Source organism: Perissodus microlepis, chromosome 3 (assembly GCF_051167445.1).
Source record: "Perissodus microlepis isolate ML-2025 ecotype Zambia chromosome 3, ASM5116744v1, whole genome shotgun sequence".
Taxonomy (NCBI): Eukaryota; Metazoa; Chordata; class Actinopteri; order Cichliformes; family Cichlidae; genus Perissodus; species Perissodus microlepis.
In genome coordinates, this window is record NC_140463.1 from 4,169,870 (window position 1) to 4,192,966 (window position 23,097).

At 40.9% G+C, this 23,097-nt stretch overlaps 1 protein-coding gene across 1 annotated transcript; it reads left to right on the forward strand.

Moving 5' to 3' along the window:
- Positions 1–738: 738 nt before the first annotated feature.
- Positions 739–21,033, forward strand: LOC146389495 (ribonuclease inhibitor-like). The gene is made up of 5 exons (XM_084911854.1): positions 739–845; positions 2,188–2,328; positions 5,962–6,135; positions 18,797–18,970; positions 20,171–21,033. Exons 2-5 carry the CDS (start codon positions 2,210–2,212, stop codon positions 20,178–20,180), a joined length of 477 nt encoding a protein of 158 aa, XP_084767980.1. The 5' UTR covers positions 739–845; positions 2,188–2,209; the 3' UTR covers positions 20,181–21,033.
- The last annotated feature ends 2,064 nt before the right edge of the window (positions 21,034–23,097 follow it).

Consider the following 23,097-nt stretch of genomic DNA (forward strand, 5'->3'; position numbering starts at 1 on the left):
ATCCATCCATGAACATGTAAGAAATAAAAATAAAGGTTTGCTTCATGTCTGTAATATGTAGACAATATTCTCAGTATAGCAGTTTGGGTCAAAGTGCAGATGTTCCAGATGTTCTGCAGTCTCTCTGGGTTTCATGTTAACATGTTGATTTTGTACCAAAGTGAAACTTTTTTTTTCATTCATAGCTGGTTTCACAGGAGGTCAAGGCGTCAAACAAACAGCTTTAACTGCACAATGACACACTTTAAATCATCTACAGACAAACTTGTGTGTTTGATTTATGAAGAAATAATAAAGAAGTGTTCTACAGCTGTCCATAAAGTAGCTTCTCACACAAACTTTGACACGTCATGACTTTAATTCATGAAAAGCTGAATAATAAAGAGCTGTGACTGCTATGAACTGCTTATGATGACTCCATTAAGCTCTCAGCTGAAGTTTCATTCATTTATTTTAACATTAATGTCGCCTTTTTAAGTCTGTGTGAGGATTTTAATGACAGACATTAAAGGAGCTTCTTTGATTAGAACCAAATTCATGTTGATTTTTAGCCTTATAATCATAAAACTGGAGACTAATGAAAAGTATAATAGTAAAAAAAAGCCTTTATTATTTGAGCAATGCCCGAATCTGCTCTGAGAAAGAAACAGCATAGAGTTGTTGATGGCATTTTGAGATTAACTGAATTTTTTCTAAGTGCTCTTATTGTGAAGATCTGCCTCACCCCCCTCCCACCTGTCCTGCTTCCGGTGGAGTCCCGCCTCCTGCCAGGAAGCAGCTCACCTGTTTTTTCGTGTTTGTTGTCCAGGTGTGGAGCTTGTTGTTGGTGTGTGTGTGAAGAAATTGTAAGTTTGCTTTGTTTCCTCCTTTAACAGTTTGTCTTTAGGACCTTTACTGTTTGTTCAGCTCGTTTGATTTCCGTTCTCTCCATCAAAGTCAGTGTGTAATGTTTTCCTGGCTAACATCAGCTGTGTGCAGCTTAGTTCCTGCACAAACAGCACAAATCTGCCGCTCCATAGTTCACGGTAACGGACTAACAGCTGGACCAATGAGGCCGAGTGTGTCCGCCACTTTGAGCTACGTTTGTGTTTGTGTACTTATAGTTTGTACTTTGTGAGTTCACTCAGAGTCCACAGACTCCGAGATCGCAGCCCACGTGATGACGTCACAGCTCAGCTGCAGTGTTTATGGCCTTTACCTCCTTTACTGTCACTGTGATTAATGTTTACACAGCAGAGACCTGCAGAGCGCTAACGCTAAGCTAATGATAAGAGCTCTTAAAGACACGAGGGAAATAAACATTATTAAAAGGAAACATAGATTTTGAGCACTTCAACAAAAAAAAATCTGTCAATAAAAAAAGAGCCGTAATGACCATCAGTCTCCTGTTTAGCTCTAGCTAGCTTTATGATTTTTAATAGTTTTTCCTGATATCTGGAGGTCTGTATGATCTGTTTCACAGAAAGTAGAACACATTTCTACATCAGGAAATATAAACTTTAGAAAGTTCAGAGTTTCCCACAGTCAGAGAAACAAAGTTCTCCAATTCAGCAGAGAAGAGTTTGAGCTGCAGACTGTGAATGAGTCTCAGAGTCAAACACTGTGAGCTCTGACAGCTGATTGGTGCTGAATACAGCTGTGAGCTGATGTTTTAGTTCCACTCATAATTAAAATCTCTTCAGCTCAAACTGAGGAGACAAAATAGTCCAAATGTGGATTAAACATTTGATTCATACGTCTCCAGCAATAAACTCAGAGCTTTAAGTTCATCCTTGTTTCCTCAGACTGTTTGAATTCATTGTGTCAGAGAAACTTTAGACTATTCAGCAGAGCTGATGTGGAGCTGAGATCTGCATCAACATGAATGTTACATGTACGGAGTTAACATGTTAAACTACGACAGTCACAGAAATCATGTGTGAACATCATGTGATCCTAAATTGTCTGCATGGCCATAAAAGAGCTTTTAATATAGTTTTATACTGAGGTTGGAGTTTGCAGAGAGCTGACTGCATCTGACTCAGAGCTGTTCCTAATGTTCTGCAGGTAAGATCAGGTTTCTCTGATCCCTGATGTGGACCATGTGACCTGGTTTTTAAGGTTACATGACAGGTCAGAGGTCAGCAACTGTAACTCAGTTACTTGTGTTAATGTGAACTCACTGAGTGTTTGTGGTTTACCTCTCAGACTGACTGAAGTTCGCAAGAAGATGATGATGGAGGAAGAGGAGGACAGAGCAGAGTCTGCAGGAGCCAGCTGTCCATCTATGAGGAGTGACAGGTCCAAACCTCAACCTCCAGACTTCAGTGCTGAACCTGGACCAACTAGGTCAGAGACCTGTCATGAGCTCCTTTAGATGTTTGTGTTTTCCTGGATAAATATGACCTGAAACATCCTTAGATTTTTACAAAGATTCATTAAAAAGAAAACAATGAAACAACAAAGGTAAAAATATTAGACTCAGTCGTTTGCTGTTTGAGGACAGTGATGCTCATATCTGTGGGGAAAGTGTGTACTGAGTGGGTTCATGTTTGTCTTTAAAGAACAGAGCTGCTCTGTCTCTGATTCTCATGTCTTTGTGTCTGATCTGTTAAACAGTCTGAGAGGTCACAAAGAGACCCAGCAGCTAAAGCCTGGATCATACTGGCTACTGTTAATGAGACTCCATCAGGACAACACTGTACTGATGCTCAGATTTAATCACAGGGAACAAAACCATATTTTATCTTCAGATTGTGACCTTTGGAGTGGAGGATGCAGATTTCCATAGAGAATAAATGTTATTGTTTTTCAGCTGTGAAAAAATAATCTAATTTTGTGAACTTAAGAATTTATCATCCTGGAAAAAATATGGTGACAGTAACACAACATTTCCACTGTATTCATAGAATGAATGTAAAACTTTCAAATATTCATTAAATATGCAAAGTGTTTCCAAACAATCAGAGAGGGCAGATGTGAAGCACTCTGTGAATTTTGATAAAATTACACATCAGTTATTAATCTGTACTACACTAATCTACCAAGGGTTAGGGTTTCTATTTGTTTCGCATATTTCTCATAATTGCATGTTATAGATCATCAAACAAATTTTAATATTAGAGAAAGAGATGCTGATTAAATACAAAAAGAGGTTTGTAAGTGATGATTTCCTTTTTTTAAGGGGGAAAAAAGCTAACCAAACCTACCCTGCGCCTTTACATAATTGGCTGTGTCACACATGGCAACAAGAACTACATTTGCAATAAATTTCAATGAGTCTTTCACATCAGCGTGAGGACTTTTGCCCCTATATGAAAAATTAATTGCCCTGAATCGCGGTTTTGGAAAGCTTGAGTCAGTATTACTACCCACACACAAACAAAAAACAACATGTAGCAAATGATCAAAAAGAAATTAGGAGGGGGCAAATTCTGTTTCACAGCACTTCTGATGTTTTAGTCGTGACTTGGTTTGAAACTAATCTTGAGTCGAGTGCCTCTTCTTTTCTTTTATTTGTTATGGCTGCCATAATTGTATCCAATTCAAAGGTAAAGCTTGGACTTCATATCTTATGATACACTCAATCTTAGTGCATTATTTCAGTTACAACCTCTTTTCTCAGTTTGTGTAAACAGACTTCGTTTCCAAGTTAAACTGTACCAGCGTTATCATCACTGCTACTGTTGTGATCAGTGTTTTTGTTTACAACTGGGGGACTTTTTATTCACACACTGCTCCAAAATACGTTTGTACTGCAGGTCTGTTTTTAGTCACAGTTAAGCCCCTGTGTTAAATGTCCAGTAGGCTGCCTTTTTCTGTTTTAACAACTGGGACAAAAGATGTCAGAAACTGCAGCAGAGCAGTATAAGTCATGTTTTACTTGAAACAACACATTTTAACTGGGACTGTGTTTCATAAGATCACTGTTTGAAAGACTGTTCCACACTAAACAGATAAAGATTTATATTAAAACTAATTCCTCACTCGCCTTTGCGGACCTTCTCCCTCCACGTCTTCTCAAGCTCTTCTCTGAGCCCTTGCTACTTCTGCAGCTTCTCGTGTTCCGTCTTTCTGCCACAGCAAAGAAGATGGTACTCTCAACAACAGACTGATAAAACAAAGAGCAGCCTGCTGCATACATTGATGAATCTGAGCCTGCATAGAAAGTAAAGTGGGCTCAGACTTTTTTTGTAGGCATTGTCTGTGTTGGCAGACCACTCCAGCTTGTGATTCAGTTGAACTCCCAGATATTTGTAGGATGTGACTATTTCAACGTCAGTCCCACCAATGCAGACAGAGGAGGGTCGGGATCTGTTTCTGCTGAAGTCCACCACCAGCTCCTTTATTTGGCCACATTCTGCTGCAGGTGTTTCTCCTCACACCACGAAGCGACCAATCAGTCCACTGTACTCCTCTTCTCGTCCCATCTCCATGGTTTCAATAATGGCCGTGTCATCAGAGAATTTCTGGAGGAGACGATTTTCTGTGATGTACTTGAAGTTGGCCGTATAGATGGTGAAGAGGAAAGGGCACAGCGCAGTTCTATGGAGTGATCCTATGTTGTTGTTCAGGCTCTCTGACCACAGCTCTGCAGTCTCAGAAACTGTGGTCATCCCGTCAGGCAGTCGCAGATCCACTCGACCAGTGGAACCTCCGCCTGCATGTCCTCCAACTTCTCCCTCAGCAGCCTGGGCTGGATCATATTAAAAGGGCTAAGTGTTAGTCACAACCGATTGTCTTCTTTTAACCATAAGAATGACTACTATTCTAAAAGCAAGCACACAAAGAACCAATGAGAGTGAAGAACAGGATAAAGAGCTCCTGTGGCTCAGTCCCATATCTTTAAATAGAAAGCAACAACACCAGCAATATACTGCTGCTCAAGCAGATTCAAGCAGTGCGCTCACATTAGAGCAGCTGATGAGAGAATCTGTGTATATGATAAAACGGCTCATCACTTGCTCCTGCACTGATGGATCTCCAGATGTTCATTTGGCTGAAGTCGGTGAAGAAACTGTGGCCCACGTAGTTCACACGGTACAGCCTCAAATTGGAATGAGCTCCCCGAATCACTGCAGCACCTTCAGCTGGTACTCAGTCTGATGTCTCTGTTCCTCAGTCTTGGAGCACCTACCGGTCTTTCTACACCACCATGGTCTTCTCACTCGCCTTTTCTTTGTCCTCATTGTTCATCGGGCGTGTGGTGTTGTTCCAACGATACAGCGCTGATGTTCCTGCCATTAATGCACAAGAAGTACAGCGTTGGTCTTTCTTTGGCTGGAAACCATCCCTTGCTGATCCAGAACAGAGTTTGATCACTCCTAGTAGGACAGGAAACACACTGATAAAAGCCTCAAAGTGTCTTTGTAAACAGACATGATTCAAATAAGCCAGTATGAGTTTGGTTCCTGCAGTTTGTGCATCATAAACAGTGCTGAAGCAGAGGCAGTGTGTGCCTGCAGATTAATGTACACTGCTGTTATAAGAGCTGTGGAAATTCAGGAAAAAAGGATGTAACAATACTGGTGACAGTCCCAGGACAGTCACAGAGTTACAGCATCATTCATGAACATAAAGACAGAAAGGTCATCCAAAGATTTGCCGAACAGAAGATGATCATCAGTGACGCTGTCTTTAAAATACTCTTCAAGGTTCTTTATTTGTCACATGCATAGTTATACAAGTATAACACACAGTGAAATGTAGCCTGACACGCTCCTCGACATGTGAAAAAATGGGTGGGGGTGGGGGTGGGGGGGTAGAGGAAGAAGTTTCTTGTTAGAAAAGTAAAACTTTAATGGTTTTTCTCTTGTTGTGTTTGTTTGAAGCTGCTTCCCGTTGGCTTCAGCTGTTTGAAGTTACCGTTTTCTAAACTTTTACATTCTGAAACTTCTTCAGCTCTTAACAGATTATGAAGCACTGAATGATTTCAAGCACACACTTTGTCTAATAAACTTACATCTTTTATTCTTTATACAGGTTGAGGATCTGTGGTTTGTCAGAGATGAGCTGTGATTATCTGGCAGCAGCAATGAAGTCCAACCTCTCCCATCTGAGAGAGCTGGACCTGAGCCTGAACAACCTGCAGGATTCAGGAGTGAAGCAGCTTTGTGGTTTTCTGGAGAGTCCAGGATGTGGACTTGAAATTCTGAGGTCAGTCTCCATGTTTTAGTTGTGCTGAGATGTATAGGATGTGAAAGTTGTGCTGACACTAAACTGCAGACATCAGGCTGATATTATACTAGCAGGAGTATATACTGGAGGATCTTCATGGTAAAGTCTGTTTTCTTCTTCTCTGATTTAGTCTATTGACTGTAGCAGAACAATGTTCACATTTAAACAGTGATACTCAACGTATGGCCCGTGGCCCACACATGGCCTGCCGACCTTTCCTAATTCAGAGAGAGGGGACCCTGATTAACTGTGTAGCGTTCTTATTCACAGGTCTAAGTATCAGACACAAAAATGAATAATCCACAGCTGACTCTCTTTAGCAGGTCAAAGTTCACAGCACAAAGCACCTGTGAAATAATTCCTGGAGCAGGAATTATTGCACATTTACAAACTGACACCGCTGCATGGCATGATGGGTAATGCTACCCGGTCAGGTAGTCAGATGCTTTCATGTATGCTGGAGGCTGAGACATTTCCTAATGACATCACACTGCGTTTTGGTGAATATGAAGTTTACTTGTGAATGATTTCCAGCTTTGACTGCAACAGTGTGAAATCAGTGATCCAGCAACAGTTAAAAAACACAAGCATTTATTTTCAAAGCTTTTTATTAGAAACACTTTTAAACTTCTATTTTTTAATATCCCAGGAAGCACAAGTAAGCCTGCAGTCTGAAAGTGCAGTGCTCTGTGACGAGAATAAGGCATTAATAACAATAATCAGCTCATATTAGATAATAAGCTATTTTCCAGGAAGTACCTTCCTGTTGCAGATGAGCTGATCAGAGTCAGGTCAATCAGCTCTGAGCATGCTCAGTCTGAGTCACGGAGTCCGACACTATGATTCACAATGGCAACGGGTAAATAAATAGCAAAAGCTCTGTGTGAATCCAGAGGAGCAGGAATATGAAGACGTGTCAGTGCTGAGCGTGATATAAAAACAGGAGGAAGAAGAGTTTGAATCAGTGTGGGACACTCTGTCATCATCATAGACTCAATAAAGTTTATACAAAATCCATCATTTATTATAATGTCTATGCTTATCATCGAGCAGCTTGAACTTTGATCAGATGAATCGATCAGTGTGATTGATTCTAATCAAACAATGACTGATCACTGATCAGTGTGCAACACAGTCAATGTTTGCAGTGCAGGAAACTTCCAATCTGATATCAACACTATCCAAAGAGTCTCAGAGTTACAAAGATGGAGGTCATAGATTTTATTCTGATCTGATGGTAAATCTGTGATGTCATTGCCGTCCCCATCCTGATATATTGATGACTGATTGGCTGTAAAAGCTTTATGTTTAGCAAACCAATGTTTAACTGGGATTTCTGCTTTTGTAACAAGGTAAATTTGTGCAGATGTACACTCTCCTCTGAGCTTTGACTTTATGAATGAGGAAATGACTCAGAGTGTCAGTCAACTCTAGATCAGTGTACAAGCTTAACCATGAAAGAAAGAACAGCTAACAGATGTGTGCTCCTCAAATCTGCATGAATCATGATCATGTGTTTGAGTGAATCTGTGACTGAACTGTAATAATGTTAAAAAGTAAATATGAGGAGGACATGAATGAAAACAAAGTGTGATGAATGAGAAGAAGAAGCTGACACTCAGCTGTCATATTGCTAATGTTTCTCAGGACCTGCTGTACATGTTGCATTAACAGTAAACAAACTGGAAATCTTTGTGGAGCTGAGCCCAAGGATTTCTGTTGATCAACAATAATCTGATGCAGTTTGATTACAACCATGTTTAAATATGTGTTGATGTAGCTTGCCATCACCAGTGTGTGAATGTATGTGTGAATGGGTGGATGACTGAATGTAGTGTAAAGCGCTATACAAATACAGACCATTTACCATTTATATGTAGAAGTGATTCAATTCAATTCAATTTTATTTATATAGCGGCAAATCACAACAAATGTCGCCTCAAGGCGCTTTATATTGTACAGAAGATCGCACAATAATAGATACAGAGAAAAACCCAACAATCATATGACCCCCTATGAGCAAGCACTTTGGCGACAGTGGGAAGGAAAAACTCCCTTTTAACAGGAAGAAACCTCAGGGAGGGGCGGGGCCATCTGCTGCGACCGGTTGGGGTGACAGAAGGAAAACAGGATAAAGACATGCTGTGGAAGAGAGACCGAGATTAATAACAGATATGATTCGATGCAGAGAGGTCTATTAACACATAGTGAGTGAAAAAGGTGACTGGAAAGGAAAAGCTCAATGCATCATGGGAATCCCCGGCAGCCTACGTCTATTGCAGCATAACTAAGGGAGGATTCAGGGTCACCTGGTCCAGCCCTAACTATATGCTTTAGCAAAAAGGAAAGTTTGAAGCCTAATCTTGAAAGTAGAGATAGTGTCTGTCTCCTGAATCCAAACTGGAAGCTGGTTCCACAGAAGAGGGGCCTGAAAACTGAAGGCTCTCCCTCCCATTCTACTTTTAAATACTCTAGGAACAACAAGTAAGCCTGCAGTGTGAGAGCGAAGTGCTCTAATAGGGTGATATGGTACTACAAGGTCATTAAGATAAGATGGGGCCTGATTATTTAAGACATTGTATGTGAGGAGCAGGATTTTAAATTCAATTCTGGTTTAAACAGGAAGCCAATGAAGGGAAGCCAATACAGGAGAAATCTGCTCTCTCTTTCTAGTCCCTGTCAGGACTCTTGCTGCAGCATTTTGGATTAATTGAAAGCATTTCAGAGAGTGTTTAGAACGTCCTGATAATAATGAATTACAGTAGTCCTGTCTGGAAGTAATAAATGTATAAACTATTCAATTCAATTCAATTCAATTTTATTTATATAGCGCCAAATCACAACAAAAGTCGCCTCAAGGCGCTTCATAGATACAGAGAAAAACCCAACAATCATATGACCCCCTATGAGCAAGCACTTTGGCGACAGTGGGAAGGAAAAACTCCCTTTTAACAGGAAGAAACCTCCGGCAGAACCAGGCTCAGGGAGGGGCGGCCATCTGCTGCGACCGGTTGGGGTGAGAGAAGGAAGACAGGATAAAAGACATGCTGTGGAAGAGAGACAGAGGTTAATAACAGATATGATTCAATGCAGAGAGGTCTATTAATACATAGTGAGTGAGAAAGCTGACTGAAAAAGAAAAACTCAATGCATCATGGGAATCCCCCGGCAGGCTATGTCTATTGCAGAATAACTAAGGGAGGATTCAGGGTCACCTGGTCCAGCCCTAACTATATGCTTTAGCAAAAAGGAAAGTTTTAAGCCTAATCTTAAAAGTAGAGATAGTTTCTGTCTCCCGAATCCAAACTGGAAGCTGGTTCCACAGAAGAGGGGCCTGAAAACTGAAGGCTCTGCCTCCCATTCTACTTTTAAATACTCTAGGAACAACAAGTAGGCCTGCAGAGCGAGAGCGAAGTGCTCTAATAGGGTGATATGGTACTACAAGGTCATTAAGATAAGATGGGGCCTGATTATTTAAGACCTTGTATGTGAGGAGCAGGATTTTGAATTCAATTCTGGATTTAACAGGAAGCCAATGAAGGGAAGCCAGAACAGGAGAAATATGCTCTCTCCTTCTAGTCCCTGTCAGTACTCTTGCTGCAGCATTTTGGATTAGCTGAAGGCTTTTCAGTGAGTTTTTTGGACATCCTGATAATAATGAATTACAGTCGTCCAGCCTGGAAGTAATAAATGCATGAACTAGTTTTTCAGCGTCACTCTGAGACAGGATATTTCTAATTTTAGAGATGTTGCGCAAATGGAAGAAAGCAGTTTTACATATTTGTTTAATATGTGCGTTGAAGGACATGTCCTGGTCAAAAATGACTCCAAGGTTCCTCACAACGTTACTGGAGGCCAAGGTAATGCCATCCAGAGTATGAATCTGGTTAGATACCATATTTCTAAGATTTTCAGGGCCGAGTACAATAACCTCAGTTTTATCTGAATTAAGAAGCAGAAAGTTAGCGGCCATCCAGGTCTTTATGTCTTTAAGACATTCCTGCAGTTGAACTAATTGGTGTGTGTTATCTGGCTTCATGGACAGATAGAGCTGGGTGTCATCTGCATAGCAGTGAAAATGTATGCTATGTCTTCTAATGATGCTGCCTAAGGGAAGCATGTATAATGTAAACAGAATTGGTCCTAGCACTGAACCCTGTGGAACTCCATAATTAACCTCAGTGTGTGAAGAGGACTCTCCATTTACATGCACAAATTGGAGTCTATTAGATAGATATGATACAAACCACTGCAGTGCAGTACCTGTAATACCTACAGCATGTTCTAATCGCTCTAATAGGATATTATGGTCAACAGTATCGAACGCTGCACTGAGGTCTAGCAGGACAAGCACAGAGATGAGTCCACTGTCAGAGGCCATAAGAAGATCATTTGTAACCTTCACTAAAGCTGTTTCTGTGCTGTGATGAGCTCTGAAACCTGACTGAAACTCTTCAAATAAACCATTCCTCTGCAGATGATCTGTTAGCTGTTTGACAACTACTCTTTCAAGGATTTTTGATATGAAAGGAAGGTTGGAGATTGGCCTATAATTAGCTAAGACTGCTGGGTCTAGAGATGGCTTTTTGAGTAAAGGTTTAACCACAGCCAGCTTGAAGGCCTGTGGTACATAGCCGACCATTAGAGATAGGTTGATCATATTTAAGATCGAAGAATTAATCAATGGCAGGACTTCTTTGAGCAGTTTTGTAGGAATGGGGTCTAAAAGACACGTTGATGGTTTGGAGGAAGTAATTATTGAAGTTAACTCAGAAAGATCAATTGGAGAAAAAGAGTCTAACTTAACATCAATGGTACTAAGAGTAGCTGTAGATAATATTACATCTGTGGGATGATTACTGGTAATTTTTTCTCTAATGATAAAAATTTTATTTGTGAAGAAGTTCATGAAGTCATTACTAGTTAACGTTAAAGGGATGGTTGGCTCAACAGAGCTCTGACTCTTTGTCAGCCTGGCTACAGTGCTGAAGAGAAACCTGGGGTTGTTCTTATTTTCTTCAATCAGTGATGAATAGTAAGATGTTCTGGCTTTGCGGAGGGCTTTCTTATAAAGCAGCAAACTATTTCTCCAGGCTAAATGATGATCCTCTAAATTTGTGACACGCCATTTCCTCTCCAGATTACGAGTCATCTGCTTTAGGGTACGTGTTTGAGAATTATACCACGGAGTCAGGTACTTCTGATTAGAGACCTTAGTTTTCACTGGAGCTACAGTATCCAGAGTCGTACGTAGTGAGGAGGTGAAATTATTAACAAGATAATCGACCTCTGTTGGGGTAGCGTTCAGATAGCTGCTCTGCTCTGTGTTGGTACAGGGCATTGAAGATGATAACAGTGGGTGGATTATATTCTTAAACTTAGTTACAGCGCTTTCAGAAAGACATCTACTTTGATAAAATCTACTCTCCACCGCTGTGTAATCAATTATTGTAAATGTAAATGTTATCAGGAAATGATCAGACAGGAGAGGGTTTTCAGGAAACACTGTTAAATGTTCAGTTTCTATGCCATATGTTAAAACAAGATCTAGAGTGTGATTAAAGTGGTGGGTGGGTTCTTTTACATTTCGAGAGAAGCCAATTGAGTCTAATAACAGACTAAATGCCATGTTGAGGCTGTCATTTTTAGCATCTACATGGATGTTAAAATCACCCACAATAATTATTTTATTTGAGCTCAGAACTAAATTAGATAAAAAGTCTGAGAAATCAGACAGAAACTCTGTGTAAGGCCCAGGTGGACGATAGATGATAACAAGTAAGACTGGTTTCTGAGTTTCACAGCTGGGGTGGACAATGTTAAGCATCAGGCTTTCAAATGAATTAAAAGTCTGTCTTGGTCTTTCATTAATTAATAGGCTGGTGTGAAAAATTGTTGCCACACCGCCCCCTCGGCCTGTGCTTCGAGGTTTCTGGTAGTTAGAATGACTCGGGGGTGTTGATTCATTTAAACTAACATAATCATCCTGCTGCAACCAGGTTTCTGTAAGGCAGAGTAAATCAATTTGTTGATCAATTATTAAGTCATGTACTAACAGAGACTTGGAGGAGAGAGACCTAATATTTAATAATCCACATTTCACTGTTTTACTCTTTGGTTCAGATGTGGATACTGTATTGTTCTTTCTTTTTGATTGTTTATGTTTAAGTTGTTTGTTGCTGGTTTTTAGTTTGTTTTTTGTCTTTTTGGAAGCTAACACAGTCTCTATGGAGATGGGTTTTTGGGGGGGTAGCAGGAGGAGAGAAGCTGCAGAGAGGTGTGTAAGACTGCAACTCTGCTAGTTTTTCAGCATCACTCTGAGACAGAATATTTCCAATTTTAGAGATATTAGCGAATGGAAGAAAGCAGTCTTATATATTTGTTTAATATGTGCGTTTGTAACGCGGTTAAAGGACCAGGGTGCCTGACTGCAGCTTCATAGACAATGAGCTATCAGAAATAGTTTCGACTATGGAGCCTGAGTGTGTGAATAAAACACAGGAAACCAAAGTAGAGCTCAAAATATATATATTGTGTTTGTTATGAGAAATGTATAGACGGATGTACAAAATAATAAAAAAAATATGTATATATATCACAAACAATAATAATGTTGACAATACAAAACAGCTTATTAGGTTCCAAAAGGAGGTGGGATGAGGTGTAGTCCAGTATGAGATTTAGTTTAGTTCCATGGACCTGTGATAGGTCATGTGTCAACAGTTTAATTCAGTCCATAGGTTTACGATTCCTACTGCAACGTAGCGGTGGTCGGGTGGCTCGCCATCCCGCGCTGATCAGGGCTGATCGCGGGAGAAAAAAAAAACCTGACCTAGACAAGGTCAAAAACATAAATTATCATTCACCGAAGAAAATGAAACCGCATTCTACTGCTGTGACAAAATAAATCCATAAATAACAAAGACAAGTAATTAATGCCATGTTTCATACAACAATCATCTCTTATAATGAATTTCATTCAACATACTATTATAGAAAAACATTCTCATGGGTCCCATCAAAGTATATCAGCAATAAAGCTAATAAACATTATCCAAAGTTAACCAAATATATTTACAAAACTCATTTAATCACAGGTGTTGCGCAACAGATTCAATAATCTCAATGCAAAATCTCATAGGCCGTTTTGGCATTTCATCAGAGAAGTAACAAAAAACATCCAAAACGGACAAAACTACAAAAACCAAATCACTCGTTCAACTCTAGATACGTTAAGTCAACATTCGGCCATAATGGAATAAACAAAAACAACAATATTCAATAAATAAAACTAGTAATTGCACTTACTGTCGCTAGCCTAGCATTAGCTTACCGGCGTTTTAGGATGTGCAATCGCGGCTCCGCATTTTCATTAATTGTGACAAAACAAAACAAACAAATAACTCACCGTTGAGTCGATTGTGAGGTGGTGTAAAGATGAATGAATCGGCCGGGTTATTGCACGCTGTCAACTGGTCTGTAGTGTAAAATTTGTCATTATCTGACAAGTACGCCAACCACAGGGACAACAGCAGCCAGAGGAGCAGGGAACATGGAGCTGATTGACCCGGAACTTATGCAGGGTTCATTCCCGCCACAATAAAGGGACTGGCGGAAGTGGGGTCAGAAGTTACCGTGGTTACACGTTGAAGGACATATCCTGGTCAAAAATGATTCCAAGGTTCCTCACAGTGTTACTGGAGGCCAAGGTAATGCCATCCAGAGTAAGAATCTGGTTAGATACCATATTTCTAAGATTTTCAGGGCCAAGTACAATAACCTCAGCTTTATCTGAATTAAGAAGCAGAAAGTTAGCGGCCATCCAGGTCTTTATGTCTTTAAGACATTCCTGCAGTTTAACTAATTGGTGTGTGATATCTGGCTTCATGGATAGATAGAGCTGGGTGTCATCTGCATAGCAGTGAAAATGTATGCTATGTCTTCTAATGATGCTGCCTAAGGGAAGCATGTATAATGTAAATAGAATTGGTCCTAGCACTGAACCCTGTGTAACACCGTAGTTGACCTTAATATTTGAAGAGGACTCTCCATTTACATGTACAAATTGGAGTCTATTACATAGATATGATACAAACCACTGCAACGTAGTACCTGTAATACCTACAGCATGTTCTAATCGCTCTCATAGGATATTATGGTCAACAGTATCGAACGCTGCACTGAGGTCTAGCAGGACAAGCACAGAGATGAGTCCACTGTCAGAGGCCATAAGAAGATCATTTGTAACCTTCACTAAAGCTGTTTCTGTGCTGTGATCAACTCTGAAACCTGACTGAAACTCTTCAAATAAGCCATTCCTCTGCAAATGATCTGTTAGCTGTTTGACAACTAGTCTTTCAAGGATTTTTGAAATGAAAGGAAGGTTGGAGATTGGCCTATAATTAGCTAAGACAGCTGGGTCTAGAGATGGCTTTTTGAGTAAAGGTTTAACTACAGCCAGCTTGAAGGCCTGTGGTACATAGCCGATTATTAAAGATAGGTTGATCATATTTAATATTGAAGCATTAATTAACGGCAGGACTTCTTTGAGCAGTTTTGTAGGAATGGGGTCTAAAAGACACATTGATGGTTTGGTATCAATGGTAGTAAAAGTAGTTGTAGATAATGTTACATCTGTGCGATGATTATGGGTAATTTTTTCTCTAATAATTAAAATTTTATTTGTGAAGAATAGGGATGGGTATCATTTTGGGTGTCATTTTAGCCTTTTTGGCCAGGGTGAGGGGAGTGTCTGCCATGAAAACAAGAAGACAGCCGCATGTAACTACGACGGTGTTTGCTAGTTCACCTTACATGCATTAATGTAATAACGTGGTTAGCGTACTCAACGTAAATTACACACGAACAACATTAAGCTACTCACGCAGAGAAGAACGGCTGCTCCTGCCATCATCATCCGTCATCATTTCTGCTACAATGGCAGGGCTAGGGGCCAGGACTCTCCTCTTCGGGTTTTGGGGGGATGTTGCTAACTCCGCGTCCGATAACAGGCACCACACCTGCAGTAGATGTGCTCGATGTGATGTCTCACAGAAGGCTACCAAATACGGCGCATTTCTCGGCTTTTAAAAAAATGCTATGCGTCGCCAGGTGTTTCATCAGATTTGAGGTGTTACCTCCTTTGCACAGTATCAGCTTAAAGCACTTGTTGCAGGCTGCTGAGTTTGTATCTTTTGCTGTGAAGTACAGCCAGACTTTTGAACGCTTCCCCTTGGGCTTTTTTAATGTGTAGCTCTGCTCTAAAAGAACGTACGTACCTGGGCCCGCCTACTACGCTTGCAAAGGTAAAATGATTGGCTAGAATCCAAAGTGTATGACATCTCAGGAAAAAAAAGCACCGAAATGTGCGCTGGTTTTCGGTCTGGTTACTACCGTTTATGTCAAAACCGGTGCCATCATGGCACCGAATACCGGTACCGATCCCTAGTGAAGAAGTTAATGAAGTCATTACTAATTAACGTTAAAGGGATAGTTGGCTCAACAGTGCTGTGACTTTTTGTCAGCCTGGCTACAGTGCTGAAGAGAAACCTGGGGTTGTTCTTATTTTCTTCAATCAGTGACGAATAGTAAGATGTTCTGGTTTTGCGGAGGGCTTTCTTATACAGCAACAAACTATTTCTCCAGGCTAAATGATGACCTTCTAAATTTGTGACACGCCATTTCCTCTCCAGCTTACGAGTTATCTGCTTTAGGCTACATGTTTGAGAATTATACCACAGAGTCAGGTACTTCTGATTTGAGGCCTTTGTTTACACCGGAGCTACAGTATCCAGAGTCGTACGTAGTGAGGAGGTAAAATTATTAACAAGACGATCGACCTCTGTTGGAGTAGTGTTCAGATAGCTGCTCTGCTCTATGTTGGTACAGGGCGTTGAAGATGATAACAGTGGGTGGATTATATTCTTAAACTTAGTTACAGCCCTTTCAGAAAGACATCTACTTTGATAAAGTCTACTCTCCACTGCTGTGTAATCAATTATTGTAAATGTAAATGTTATCAGGAAATGATCAGACAGGAGAGGGTTTTCAGGAAACACTGTTACATGTTCAGTTTCTATTCCATATGTTAAAACAAGATCTAGAGTGTGATTAAAGATTAAAGTTTTGAGAGAAGCCAATTGGGTCTAATAACAGATTAAATGCCATGTTGAGGCTGTCATTTTTAGCATCTATATGGATGTTAAAATTACCCACAATAATTATTTTATCTGAGCTGAGCACTAAATCAGATATAAAGTCTGAGAAATCAGATAGAAACTCTGTGTAAGGCCCAGGTGGACGATAGATGATAACAAGTAAGACTGGTTTCTGAGTTTCACAGCTGGGGTGGACAAGGCTAAGCATCAGGCTTTCAAATGAATTAAAAGTCTGTCTTGGTCTTTCGTTGATTAATAGGCTGGTGTAGGGCTGTCCGACATAACGATATATATCGGATGACGATATAAAAACATCTATCGTTTCCTTTTACGCTATCGTTTGTTTCGTGGTGTTGCAAAATAAACTGTTTACGGCAATATTTTTTCATCGTTTTGATGGTCACTGTAGTGGCTATATTAATTTCTTAAAGTACTCTCCTTCTCTTTTATTTAATATAATCACACGATGGACGGACAAGCGACTGTTTTTATACATTTTCGTTAGCAACAACGACGGTAAAAACATCGCGTGTTCGCTTGTTTATTTTCCACATAAACCTTTCACAGTAAAGCTCAAGATCCTGTTGAGTCTTTTCAAAATAAACTGAATCACGTGAAAGAGTATGCAGTCTTTACGGATGAGAAGCAAAAAAGAGCTGCCAGGTGCTAAAAAATAAACCTTAGATTCAAACGTTAGAACAGGCTTTTCCCCGCAGCACGCTGTGTAATAAATAATCACAAAGAAAACAGCGGCCGTTACAACTTATGTCTAAAAATGTATAATTTCATGCATCGGTTTAAACACTCGACTCCAGGTACACGACGCCCAGCTGGAAACATTTCACGCAAGTCGAGCTGCCCGAGATTCACAGAATTTACAAAAAATTTTACATTTTTGTGATTTATATCGTTATCGGGACGATAGATGTCTTATATCGGGATATGAGATTTTGGTCATATCGCACAGCCCTAGGCTGGTGTGAAAAATTGCTGCCACACCGCCCCCTCGGTCTGTGCTTCGTAGTTAGAATGACTCGGGGGTGTTGATGCATTTAAACTAGCATAATCATCCTGCTGCAACCAGGTTTCTGTAAGGCAGCGTAAATTGATTTGTTGATCAATTATTAAGTCATGTACTAACAGAGACTTGGAGGAGAGAGACCTAATGTTTAACACAATCCAGCCCTCAGTGCTAAGGGGAAGCTGCAGGGAGTGGGAGTGGACCATCCACATGGATTGTAGACTACCTCACCACTAGACCCCAGTATATGAGGCTGGGGGACTGTGTGTCTGAGGTGGTAGTCTGTAGCACGGGGGCCCCATCAGGAACAGTACTTGCCCCTTTCCTCTTCACCCTGTACACCGCGGACTTCAGATATGACACAGACACTTGCCATCTCCAGAAGTTCTCAGGCCATTGTGAGTCGGTTGTCGGAGGGAAACAAACTGGAATACAGGGGGGTCATCAGTGACTTTGTCAGCTGGTGTGAACAGAACCATCTTGGCGTCAGTGCTAGCAAGATGAAGGAACTGGTGATTGACTTTAGCAAGAAGTCACTCCTATTACACCAGTGAACATCCAGGGTTTGGACATTGAAACGCTGGAGGAGTACAAATACCTGGGTGTTTACCTCAGTAACAAACTGGATTACTCCATGAATGCAAATGCACTTTATAAAAAGGGTCTAAGTCGTCTTCACCTGCTACAGTGGCTGAGATCCTTTGGGGTGAACAGGACTCTTCTAAGGACGTTTAATGACACTGGCGGCATCTGCTGTCTTTTATGCTGCTGGAGTGGTGGAATGGCAGAGAGGGACGGGGAAATTAACAGCTGAACGGTCGTCTTTTACACTACCGCAGGTCATTCTTACCAGCAGCTGTCAGACTCTAGAACACAGTTTAACATGGTTATCTTACTCATCACCTGTCTAATTGACATATCTTGTGTTTTTTAATTGCTTTTTATTTGCAGCTTGTGTGTACAGTGTATATTTCATTAGGATCATTCACGCCCCACCCCCACACACTTATGTACATATCTCTGTACACTTTTTTATCTGTTCGAATTGAAGTTTATGTATGTAGGACTACTTTGTGTCTTTTTTTATATTCCTCTTGCTATAAGAGCCATGTAACACCCAAATTTCTCATTCATGGGATAAAAAAGGTTTATTCTATTCTGTTCTATGGTATTCTATTCTATCTATTCTATGTAGAAGCTCCCCTAATGGAGCCACAACACGTCCAATACTTTGTCTGTATGGAACAAATGATTCAAGGAACAGAGATTTAAATCATCAAAATCAAACTGGCTGCATCGTGGCATATAGTCTGAAAAATCTGTACAGTTTCCTGTTTGAAGTTTCCATATTCTAAACTTCTACATTCTGAACCTTCTTCAGCTCTGAACAGATTATGAAACACTGAATGATTTCAAGCACACACTTTGTCTAATAAACTTACATCTTTCATTCTTTATACAGATTGTTGAGCTGTGGTTTGTCAAAGATCAGCTGTGATTATCTGGCAGCAGCACTGAAGTCCAACCCCTCCCATCTGAGAATGATGGACCTGGCTGGAAATAACATGCAGAATCCAGATGTTAAGCAGCTGTGTGATCTTGAGGAGAGTCCAGACTACAGACTGGAGACTCTGAGGTCAGTACAGTGTTGGAGTGAGTGGGTGGTGCTGTCAGCAGTGTTGTACTAAAACACAATCAATACGAAACAAAGATCAAGTTGTTTCCTGTAAAGCTGTAGCTTCTCAGTGAAGCTGTTAGAAGAGAATGGTAACAGGCTTCAGAATTGGACACAAACACTTCCTGTTTCTACCTTTTTGCGAGCTGTATGGTTACCATAGTAACAGCTCACATGCTCTTATCAAACACGGTCAGCAGCCAATCAGCTCTCTCAACAAAGTAGCGTGCAGACCAATGACTGCAATTATTTCCAAGTTTCAAGCAGTCTCCATCAAAAGGACAAAGGTCACTCATTTGAGGATGACAATGTTCACATTTTGGACAGAGAAGACAGATGGTTTTAAAGAGGAGTGAAAGAAACCATCTATGTCCGCTGTGAACGATCTTTGAACGGATGAGGTGACTTACGACACCAACTGTAATCCGGTTTTGAGATCCCTTCCCAGACTCCTTAACCCCCACTCACACCCTGGGCCTTTTGACCTCAATAAATCACTTGATGGGGTGGGGCTAGGTTGCACAATTAGTTCACCCAAAACCCACACCTGTTTTCACACCTTGTCTCGTGTGATTAGGAAGAGGATCAATATGGAGTCCATGTCCCCTTTGGGGACACTCGCATAGGGCTTAAATCTGGGACTCTCCACCATTTGACCCTAGAACTGAAAAAGCTTCTCGGATGAGAGGTGAAACATCTTCAAGCAACTTAAAGAAGTCCAGACACTTTTCTTTCCAAGCTCTTTAGACTATGATGACCTGGATGACTGAGAACCTTCACAGACAACACAGTCTGTAGGTGAGGAAGAATTTAGTGAGACCAGATGTTTTGATGGAATTCCTCCAGTTAACAGCTGGAACCATTCCATCTGGATTGTTGGGTTGTTGTTGGGGTTCCTAAAGAGCTCAGAGTGGACAGACCAAGGCTATTCTAATTAATGAAAGTCCAAAATAAACTAGGAGTGAAAAACATTTTCATCAACTTCAATAAAAATCCAAAGTACAGATTAGAAAAAGTGAAACAACGAGTACTAGTACAGTCTCAGCACTGAAGGCCCTGCTGCTCTTTATACTGGATGTGCTGCATCACTGACTGACAGCTGATGAAGAGTCTCTGGAAACACTCGTTTATCTCCTCTGCTCTTCCTTCTTCTCTCTGCAGGTGGAGGTGATGAGGGTAAACAGGACAATGTGCGTGCTGAGAGAGGATGAGCTGTGTCCTGATGATCCAGAGAGGTTGAAGCAGGAGCAGCTTGTGTGTAGAGACGCTCTGAGTGTGCCATGTTACTGTGAGATGGAGTGGAGAGGAGAGCTTCATCCAGCAGTGACTGACAGATGCATGAAAAGATGACTGTCAGTGCTGCAGAGTGAACTGCTCTGAGAACAGCTCCACTGTCAGACACAATGTAGAGTCCAGCATCATCCGTGTGTGTCCCTCTGGATCTGACAGAGGATCATCAGTGTATCTGGACTGCTCTGCTGCTCTGTCATTCTATAGTCTCTTCACAGTCTCTGTCTGACACTGGCTTCAGACCCTCCTGGATCAAATTCACCTGGAAAGGCTTTCCATTATGAATAATAAACATAATGTTTTTATAAGATAAATATCATGTTTTCATGTATGTGTGCAGTTTGAGCCTCAGTGGATGAATCCGTGCTTAATCATCATCATCATCATCATCATTTATTTATATAGCACTTTAAAAACAAAACTGGCAGACCAAAGTGCTGTACAATACAAATATGCATAAAGTAATAAGATAGCAGAAACCAGACATAGCAATCAAATTAATAAAAAAAAATGTTAGTTATCCACAGAGTTAAAAGCCAGGGAATAAAAATAGGTCTTTAATAAAGACTAAAAAACTGGCACTGATGTAGCCTGTCTAACGTGGAGAGGAAGGTTATTCCAAAGCATCGGCGCTGCAACAGAGAGTCTCCTGTAAGTTTCAGCCGTGACTTTGGAACCGAAAGCAGCAACAGCTCAGCTGACCGAAGGGAACGAGTGGGGACATGGGGCTTAAACAAGTCAGACAAATAAACAGGTGCCAGACCATTTAGAGATTTAAAAACCAATAAAAGGACTTTAAAGCGGATTCTAAATTCAATTGGAAGCCAGTGTAGAGAGGCCAAAATCGGAGTGATGTGATCAAATTTCCTTCTCCCAGTTAAAAATCGTGCCGCAGCATTTTGCACTAGTTGCAAGCGTGACAAAGTGCCCTGCCCAACCCCTATTAAAAGAGAACTGCAATAATCGAAATGTGATTTGGGCCAAATAAAATCGCTTCTGTCTTCCAATCATTAAAATTTAAAAAGTGTTTTGCCATCTATGCTTTAACATCAGTAAGGCAGTCAAGCAGAGGTTGACCTGGGAGACTATCAGAATGACGTTTGGATACCTCCCCATGTCAATCACTGCTTGACTGTCTTAGCGATATTAAATTATGGATGGCAAATAATTTTCTGAATTTTAATGATCGCAAAACGAAAGCAATTTTATATGGCCCGCATCGCTCTACTGATTCTCCAGATGTTGATTTTGGTGATTTGACCTCCCAACTGAAAAGTTCAATCACTAATCTTGGTGTTAAACTTGATTCCGCGCTTACTTTTGAAGGTCATGTAAATGGAGTGATAAAATTAGCTTTTTATCACCTCAGACGCCTGTCGAAGGTTAAGCCTTTCCTTTCCAAACCCAATTTGGAAACTCTTATTCATGCTTTTATCACCTCACGTCTGGACTATTGTAATTCCCTTTTAATAGGGGTCGGGTCGGGCACCTTGTCACGCGTGCAGTTAGTGCAAAATGCGGCGGCACGATTTTTAACCGGTAGTAGGAAATTCGATCACATCACTCCGGTTCTGGCTTCCTTGCATTGGCTTACCATTGAAATTTAAAGTCCTTTTATTGGTTTTTAAATCTTTAAATGGTCTGGCTCCTGTCTACTTATCTGATTTGCTGAAGCCACATGTTCCTCCTCGCTCGCTCCGTTCAGCTGAACAGCTGTTGCTGTTGGTCCCTAAGTTGCAGCTGAAATGCAGAGGAGACCGAGCGTTTTCAATTGCGGCTCCGATGCTCTGGAATAACCTTCCCCTCCAAATTAGACAAGCGTCATCAATGCAGGTTATTAAGTCCAGATTGAAAACCTATTTTTATTCCCTGGCTTTTAACTCTGTAGGAAACTGACACCTTTCTTATTTATTTTATTTTTTTAGGATTTTATGGTATTTTTAATTTGTTAGTTGTTTTGATCTGTGTTGTTCAGCACTCGCCCAGGGAACCAAACAGGCTAGGACCGCCACTGGTCACAAGTTGATGTGGCTGTAGGCTACGGCACATGGCCAGAGGTGGCGCTGGTTGATACGAGTCCATGTTTGTGCACACAAAGTAAACTGCACACTTTAGTTGTGAAGCAAAAACGCTGAAATCGGACACATAAAACCTACAAGGGGAACAATAACGATGACAAGATTCTCCCAATCGTTTACTCTTGCTGTCCTGTGAACAGCATCGGCGGGGTGTTAACTGTTTGCTGTTTTCGCGATCGCGTCACGCATGAGCATATCACCAGGTAAACTTGCGACATTTTAAAACATTTTGTTGTTCAACACCAGCATGATTGACGGAGTTTTTTTGAGAAAACCTCACAAGTGTCACAGATAACACATTTTTTTTGCTGGTTTCTCAGTAGCAGCTCCTGAAAAGCAAGTCTGCCACACATCTGTTCGACCAAATCCAGTTAATCTGTGACGCCAGTTAACCTAGAACACCAGCTGCTAGCCCCACAAACAGTCAATTAAAAGTTCAAACTCACCAATTCCGTTGTGTTCAGTGCACGACAACACTACGGCTCAGGCTCAAAGTAATCGGTGTCTAAGTCGCATAAGGTTATAATTGGTATTAAAAATTCATTAAAACGAGGAAAGCAAGTGTTTGCCAATACAAACCTGTAACAGCTCTGTCACCTGGCTTGCCTCCACGCATCTGACATAGTGATGTGTCGGTCGCGAACGAAATGGCTCTTAGAGCCGACTCTTTGGAGTGAACGACGCGATCCGGTGCCGTGTTTTTCTTTCCTTTCTCTCACC

Bases quoted from the DNA above. Each gene is read 5' to 3' on its own strand.
- LOC146389495 (XM_084911854.1), top strand. From the start codon at position 2,210: ATGATGATGGAGGAAGAGGAGGACAGAGCAGAGTCTGCAGGAGCCAGC. The intron at 2,329-5,961 runs GTCAGAGACCTG...TTCTTTATACAG, and splicing joins GCTGAACCTGGACCAACTAG to GTTGAGGATCTGTGGTTTGT. The intron at 6,136-18,796 runs GTCAGTCTCCAT...TTCTTTATACAG, and splicing joins TGTGGACTTGAAATTCTGAG to ATTGTTGAGCTGTGGTTTGT.